At 45.5% G+C, this 8528-nt stretch overlaps 1 protein-coding gene across 1 annotated transcript; it reads left to right on the forward strand.

Annotated features, from left to right (window-relative positions):
* Positions 1 to 1339: 1339 nt before the first annotated feature.
* Positions 1340 to 8255, forward strand: KCNJ2 (potassium inwardly rectifying channel subfamily J member 2). The gene is made up of 2 exons (XM_049636420.1): positions 1340 to 1525; positions 6540 to 8255. Exon 2 carries the CDS (start codon positions 6754 to 6756, stop codon positions 8035 to 8037), a length of 1284 nt encoding a protein of 427 aa, XP_049492377.1. The 5' UTR covers positions 1340 to 1525; positions 6540 to 6753; the 3' UTR covers positions 8038 to 8255.
* Positions 8256 to 8528: the final 273 nt, after the last annotated feature.

The following is an 8528-nucleotide window of genomic DNA, read 5'->3' on the forward strand; positions in this document are numbered from 1 at the left end:
TCCTAGGGGCCAAGTGAGGGAATGAGGCTAGGAGGTGGGTACCGGCGCAGACCCTTTCCTTGAATTGTCAAGTTTCACCTCCCCTACGCACACAAATCCACCAGTCCGTGCCGCCCTGAATACGACGAGCTAGACTGTGCAAGTAGTTTGGCGACTCTAGGAGGCCTTTTAGAGGTTTCAACCAACTGCACGAAGGACGCATTTGGTCGCTTGAGGAAATAAACATTACACACACACACAGGAATTTCAAACTCCGTGTAAGGAAGACTCCTAAATATACTGTGTCCTTTAAGAGCAAAGCTTCGTTAGGACGCCCAAGTTATCAGAGTTACATGCACTTACTCAATTGACACACACACAGAGACACACACACACCGACAGCCAGACACACGTACACACGGACTAAGCTGTAAAGCCGCAGGATCCAGACGCGGTTAACACTGAAGTTGACATAGGTTTTTAAAGGGTCTACATGCTCTTGCCTGGTTGCTGGGAATGAGGGCTGGGAGGCGCTGATGCGAGGGCAGAGCTGAGTGTCTGTAGGAGTTGCTGTTCCAGAGAATTCATTACTCTAATTGCTCTGATTTTAGATCAGTAGAGCGTGCCGGGCGGCGGTGGAGAAAGAGACTGAGGGCGGACAATGCGAGAGGGAACGAGTCGTTCACCCTGCAGAGAAGTCTAGGCGCTTTGTAAGTAATTCACGAACAGCCGGGAGCAGAAAGAGCCAAGCGGCTCTGCAGTTGCAAAAGTTGTGCGCGTCTAAAATCCAGCCGGGTTCTGCGCGCCGTCCCGGTCCCTTTCCCCCATTGCATTCGCGGGTCCTCCGCCGGGGAATTCGGGGGGCGTGGGGCCGTAGGTGGGAGCAAGGGGACAGGGAGGTGCGCCTGGGCTGCAACGCAATGCAATCCTCCCCGCCTGCAAACGGTTCGCCCGGCCCTGGCACCTCGCGGGCCCCTCGAGGAGGACGCACACGGCACGGCAGCCACCGAGCAGAGGAAAAGGGAAGTGTGGGGCTCGGAGACGGCTAAGGAAGCTCATCCCAAGGCCAGGCTGCAATTAGGCGGCCGCAAAAGCCCGGCCGCGGAGCTGCCCACCTGCTGCTGTCCCAGCTGGGGAGCAACTTCCTCCTCCCCCGGCCGGGGCCGGACTCCCCGACCCCGCTCGGAGGGCGGAGGGGGAGGAAGCGGCGGCAGGTTCTCCTCGCTGGCAGCGCCGCGGGTCGCGGGTGTAGCATCCTCCCCTCCCTGCCGCGATTCCCGGGGCCGGCCGTGCGGCCAGGCGCGCCGCGATTGGCCGGCAGAGGCCGGAGGGCGGAGCCAGGCGGGCCGGTATCTCAAAAGAGCCCAGGATATTGCAGAGCGCACTAGAGCCCTGGCCAGCGCACAGTCTCACTCGGCGCCGGCAAGCTGGGTCTTGGGGATTCTGGTTTGCTTTGGCTCACTCGCTTTTACAAACTACTGGATCTTACATGCCTCTGTACCCCCCACTTCCACTCCATGTCCCCATGCTCCTGCGCCAGCAACAGGTAAGGGCTGCTGTGTGTTTTCTTCCCTCCTTGTCTCCCGCTGCCTGTGTGTCCGGGGGAGTGGACTCGGGCCGCCGTCGCCGACCCTACCCTGCCCCGCTGCTCCAGAGGTGCCCAGCTGTCACGCTGCTGTAGCGCTTACCCACGCTGCGGAGTCCCAGATCATGCCTATGGAGTTTGTGTGCGCACCAGAACATCCCCAGAGCTAAAAATACTGAGACATGCTTGGAACAGTTGAGCAATAGAAACAGATTTCTCTGCAGCATCTGTGTGTGCTCATAACTTCCAATGCACCAGCTGTAGCGAGATACTGAGTTTGGAGACATGGGCCAGGGAGCCTGTGTTCGATTCTCGCTCTAAGGGAAAAAAAAAAAAAAAAAAGGCGGGGGGTGGGGAGTGCTTCTAGAACACTGGTCTCAAACCTTGGCAAACTTGGGACTCAGCAGTAGTCTTGATCCTTGGCGGTTTTTTTTGTTTTTGTTTTTGTTTTTTTCCCTTTGTCATTGCTTCAAGTGTAGCGTCGAGTTCCAAACAGAGCGAGCGTCTCTCAAAGTTGCTTTGCTGGGGAAAGAGAGCGCAAGCCCGCGTTGGATTTGAGCCCGAAGACAGCAAAACTTTCACATCATATGTCACTCTGTCCTAAGCAACGTATTATTCTTAGTAATAATAGTGTTAATACCTAAGTTGAAGACAGGGTGATTTCAGGAAAGCACAGTGGTCAAAATGACTCGATTCTGCAAAAGGATTGCATCATAACATAGACTTGTCATGACAATTGAAAAAAAAAAAATCGAGATAGGAAAAGGGCAGTTTAATGTCTGTGTCTGGATAAGCCTACCAGTAGGATGGTAACTAGGATACCGCTGTGAATCCTGGGGATTTTCATAAGCTCAGAATTTACCTGTTAGGAAACAAGGCATTGAAAACGTGTTTTAGGTATGAAAGAATGCATATTGACTTTTACCACTTACTTTCTTTTCACATTAATAATCAAAAGGCTGTCAGATTTCCTCTCACTAACCACTGCCCTGTGTCTGCTATATATTACCTGTACACTTATTAGCTTTTTCTCAGCTCCCCTCCTCCCCCACCCCTGAGTGGTTAATTTATATTTGCCAATATCTGAAAAGTCTCCAGGCTCAGGAGTAAGAGCTATTACTTCCAGGATGGTGAGAGGGGTCAACGTTGGGGTCAAGGTCATTTAACTTTGCTTTAACCCCTCCCCCTCAGGTTTTGGTGGCACTTTCTTTAATGTTATTGGCATCCATAGGAATATTTGCTCTAAACGCTTGTGAATTTGGCTTTTTTTTTTTTTTTTTAAGGACACATAGTATTTCTGCTACCTTTAGATGCTCCAGCTGTAGAATCTCTGGTTAGCTGTAGAGTCCTTGAATAACTTTTCCGTAGCATGAAAGATGGGCCACATTTTTACCTGAACTGACAGACTGTTGCAGGTTTTATCTCACCAAATGTGTATATTTCTCAGCATTTGCAAATGCTGAATGATGCTACGTGCATTGCCGAGTATAAAGGGTAGAGTGCTCACATAGATAAATGCATATCCCTCTGCCCTTCCCCTACTTCCCCTCCCCCTCCCTTCTGTTTACTGAGCTTCCAAGAGGCTGCTTTGCCAGCAGTTGTGCTCACATAGCAACATGTGCCCTGAGCACACTCAGGCTGGTCTATATGGCGTCAGCTGGGGAATAACTGCTCTAAACACTCATTAGCAGACCTTTCTTTCAGCCCAGCACACTTTCTTTACCTATCCTTATTTCCTGTCCTTAGTTAGAAACTTTCTTGTCCACTGTTCACCGGGACCTTATTATGGGACACATTTATTCTTCATAATTATATTTTTCCTGTTTTTTATAACCCATCTTGGAAGTATTTCCCATATGGTAAAAACGATTCAGATTCACTCATTTATACAGTGTTATCTCCTTGACCTTGAATTTATCTGTAGTGCTCTCTCTCTTTAACATCTACCTAAGATTGAAACGGCTGAACTATTTTTTTCCATTGCTTATGCTTAATTTTGGCTCAGCCTATAAATAGTCTTAACATGAACACCACCACATGTAGCCTTTCAATTTCCCAGAAATACTTTCTACCTCATTGGTTATAGCCTGGGTAAAATGATTATTTGTATCTATTAAATTTACATCAGGGCCTGAAATATTTTGGCTCAGAGGGGAATTTACACATCAAATCAGCTATGGATTCTCCTGAGTTGTACCCCTCAAGGAGTCACATCACTTAGTGATCTCCTCTACTCTTGATTGAATGTTTCTCACACAATAATTTTGAATGTATGTCTACAATAAAGTTGCATGAAAGCCCTGTTCCTAATGAAAGTTTTTTTTCTAGACACTCATGAATCGGTGATTTTCAGTGAGAGAAAAGCAGGCAAGGAAGTTTTCTGCTTGCGTAAAGTCAGTTGGGCATGTGAGTAGGTCAGTAAAAAGGACATTCATCATAATGAAATATTAAGACAATCACCCTAGCAAACTGTGGCAGGTTTAGAGTTTTGCTCTGTGATCAGTTTCCCAAAACTCTGAATATACATAATGTGTGCAGACACATATACACCCAGAAATCTGTTTTGGAGCATATCTATTCGAAGTGACAAAATCTTCCATTTTGCCAAAAAACAAAAAACAAAACAAAACAAACCATCTTTTTTCTCCTTTGCAGGCAGAAGGGTAAAATTTCTAAATGATGCTCTGCATGTGGAACAAATTCTGTCATTAACAGTGGAAATAAGACAATAATAGTCGCTCAATGCAGGCTGTTTTCAAGTTCTAAATGCAGAAAGCTATCCGTAGGAAGCTGGTATTGTGTTTTGTGGAATTCGAACTAATGTCCCGGGGTCAGGATTTTTGGAAGATCGTAATTCAGTCTTTAGATTTCATATGGTTGTTATGCTTTAATCTGGAAAGAGTGAAGAAATAAGTCAGAAGAAATTTGAAACTGTCTACTCGTGGTCCCTAATGGTAACTCAGATGGAAGGCTTGTTTTGAATCATGAAAAGGGAATTTCTTGCTGTCAACTTATAATATAAGATTCTGAAGTCATTCAGAGCTCAAGGATACAAGCACTATTTAAGTGAGCTTTCTCCCCATCCCCCTTTTTTGGAAAGTACACCTGTATCTGCCGCTATATTATTATCCCTATCTGGGTTTGTGTAGAAATCCTTGGCAATTTCACATGAGCCCAGTAATCTGAAATCACTGTTAAAACAATTCTTTCCATGTCCAGGACCTAGAACCCTGAGGAACAGGAGGCTTGTTCCTTTTGTCCAAGTACAAACTTCGTAGGGAAGCAGACAAAACATTGAAGCAGGTGGAAGACTGGGAAGGCACAGTAACTTCTTTTTATAAAGTAATTCAAAGGCACTTTCAAATCGGGCATCATTTAGGTATCAAAAGCTGCCAAAATGTAACACACATTGCAATTTTCACAGATGACTAATCTCAGGAAAAATGTGTTGGGGCACATTCTTGCATAATAACTTGGATAAGGAGGGAGAAGCGAAAAGCCTGTAACGAGGCATTTTCAAAGACAATACACCTTGCCTCTCTTTAGGGGGGTGTACCAAAACAAGATACATGAACGGCTTTATTTTTTTTTGCAGTTGGCTTGGCTGAGATTGGTTCTGTTAACCACTTAATCTTAATGTGGTTTGGAGGGGGGAAAGAAAAAGTGGAGTCCTCATGACCAGGGCTTCAGCAAATTTCTGCTCCTTGCCATCTGGTTTTCATTGTCCCCCTTTATTGCAGGAGATCGATTGGGTTGTTTGACAAGTGGAGGATCTCTTTTGGGTTTTATATGCCGTATTAGTTTTGTTAATTTCTATTTGGCGAAGAAAACATGTTAGACTTCATCTTACACTTCTGTTTGTTGGTCAAGGAAAAAAATAGTTTTCTTTGGAGTGAAGATGGGAAGTTAAATAGATAGTTTTTACCTAGGTTAGGATAAGGCAAGAGGAAAAAACTGAAAAACTACTATTTGTTCACATTAGGTAAAGGTGAGTGCCTTCTCCATGGGAACATATAGCAAACAAGAGCGCTCGAAGTGAAAGTAAACTGACAATTATGCTCCACTCCTACAAAGTTGTCTCTGTTTGGGAAGACCCAGAATTGGACCCACATGAAATGAGTTCCTGCCTTATCTCAATTCGCTAAAGACCTGGTCCTTTGGCACAAAGGTGCTTACTTCCTAGCCTGTCATTACACATGGCAGTCCCATCTCCAGAGAATTTCAGGACTCATTGCTAGGCAACAGACTCGCTCTTTATCCCCCAGAGCAAACCTACGCCTTCAAGTCAGAATCGCTTGCACTAACAGAGATGTTATCAGGCATTTCTGCAAAGTGGCTGCTTGCAGCGTGTGAAGTGATGCAGCAAGCCCAAACAGTCTCCAGAAATTGGGACCGATTTCAGATCATCATAAGGGCTGTCTACTCAGTTTTATCATTTAAACAAAATAGTCTGTGCCTTCTGCTTTCCACCGTGTCATCAAGGGCTCCCATATTCTCCCATAATGCGCCTGCAACTCAAATTAATATTAATGTTCTGCATTTATATGAAATGTTCTCTAGACATTTTGAGTTCCCAAAACCTGGCGACAAACTTTGGGCTTAGCAAACCTTTCTCCTGCTTAATAACTCGGGACCCTAGCATGTAGAGAAGGCAAGAGAGAGAATAAGAGAGGTTATCTGTAAAATAGAATCTCCTAGCTTGCTGGAAAAAAAATAGGGAGAAAAGGACCTGAAATGTTGGTTGAAAGGCTGTTCCAAACAACTAAGTCTTCTATGTTTATTGACTTTGTTTATATAATACAGATATTTTCCAGGGTACGAAGAAATGAAAACTCCTGTTATTCAATGCAGAGTGTATTTCTCTATATCTGACCGTATCCTGCTAGGACATGTTGCCTTAGGGAGTAGAACCCTTCGATAATGACTTGTTTTCTAATGAATAATGTCTTTTGTCTGTCTGGTTGGTTTTTTTCAGGACATGTACCCTGGATGCCAGCTGAGTTACTAAGGTAGTGCTGCATGTCAGTAGACAGACCTTGGTAGAACCTCAAGGCTCCCGAGACCCCCATCTCTCCTTATTTTTTTGTGTGTGCGTCCTCACTGAACATTCAAAACTGTTTCTCCAAAGGGTTTTGCAAAAACTCAGACTGTTTTCCAAAGCAGAAGCACTGGAGTCCACAGCAGAAGCGATGGGCAGTGTGCGAACCAACCGCTACAGCATTGTCTCTTCGGAAGAAGACGGGATGAAGTTGGCCACCATGGCGGTTGCAAATGGCTTTGGGAATGGGAAGAGTAAAGTCCATACTCGACAACAGTGCAGGAGCCGCTTTGTGAAGAAAGACGGCCACTGTAATGTTCAGTTCATCAATGTGGGTGAGAAGGGACAACGGTACCTTGCAGATATCTTTACCACATGTGTGGACATTCGCTGGAGATGGATGCTGGTTATCTTCTGTCTGGCTTTCGTTCTCTCGTGGCTGTTTTTTGGCTGCGTGTTTTGGTTGATAGCTTTGCTCCATGGGGACCTGGATGCATCTAAAGAGAGCAAAGCTTGTGTGTCGGAGGTCAACAGCTTCACAGCTGCCTTCCTCTTCTCCATCGAGACCCAGACAACCATCGGCTATGGCTTCAGGTGTGTCACGGACGAATGCCCAATTGCGGTTTTTATGGTGGTGTTCCAGTCCATTGTGGGCTGCATCATCGATGCGTTTATCATTGGCGCAGTCATGGCAAAGATGGCAAAGCCAAAGAAGAGAAACGAGACTCTTGTCTTCAGTCACAATGCCGTGATCGCCATGAGAGACGGCAAACTGTGTTTGATGTGGCGGGTGGGCAATCTTCGGAAAAGCCATTTGGTGGAAGCTCACGTGAGAGCACAGCTGCTCAAATCCAGAATCACTTCTGAAGGGGAGTACATCCCCCTGGATCAAATAGATATCAACGTTGGGTTTGACAGTGGAATTGATCGTATATTTCTGGTGTCCCCCATCACTATAGTCCATGAAATAGATGAAGATAGTCCTTTATATGATTTGAGTAAACAGGACATTGACAATGCAGACTTTGAAATTGTTGTGATACTGGAAGGCATGGTGGAAGCCACGGCCATGACAACACAGTGCCGTAGCTCATATCTGGCCAATGAAATCCTTTGGGGCCACCGCTATGAGCCTGTACTCTTTGAAGAGAAGCACTATTACAAAGTGGACTACTCAAGGTTCCACAAGACTTATGAAGTGCCCAATACTCCCCTTTGTAGTGCCAGAGACTTAGCAGAAAAGAAATATATCCTCTCAAATGCTAATTCATTTTGCTATGAAAATGAAGTTGCCCTCACAAGCAAAGAGGAAGATGACAGTGAAAACGGAGTCCCGGAAAGCACTAGTACAGACACACCCCCTGACATAGACCTTCACAACCAGGCAAGTGTACCTCTAGAGCCCAGGCCCTTACGGCGAGAGTCGGAGATATGACTGCTTCCTTCTCTGGAATATTTACTTTAAACTACAGTCTGTTGGTCAAAGGCCCAAAACAGTTATTCAGACGACGGTACTGGTGAAGAGGTGGGTCAAGGCAAGTGGCCACAAGGGACTGAGGCTAGTACAATGGTTTCAGAGAAAGACTGTAAGCTCGGAGATGAACATAAAGCACTCAACATGCCTCCCCCTCCCCACCCCTCCCCCCCCACCCCCGTGACCCAATGGCACATACATGTTGTAGAATAAGTTATGGGGTCTTTATGTATTGTTTTGTGTTTTTACAAAACTTGAACTTGCAGGCAAGCCTTGGTTGGGTATTTGACTAATCCAGAATGCTTCTCTTTAGGGAACAAGAATGTTTTTAATGGCATAACAAAGGCAAGACTCTGCCTTAATTTTTGAAAAGCTGCTAACTACATGAACACAAATTGTATTTTTGTTGTTGTGTAGTTTTTCTTTCGTGTAATTTAAAAGTCAGTGTTGAA

Source organism: Panthera uncia, chromosome E1 (genome assembly GCF_023721935.1).
Source record: "Panthera uncia isolate 11264 chromosome E1, Puncia_PCG_1.0, whole genome shotgun sequence".
NCBI classification, from domain to species: domain Eukaryota; kingdom Metazoa; phylum Chordata; class Mammalia; order Carnivora; family Felidae; genus Panthera; species Panthera uncia.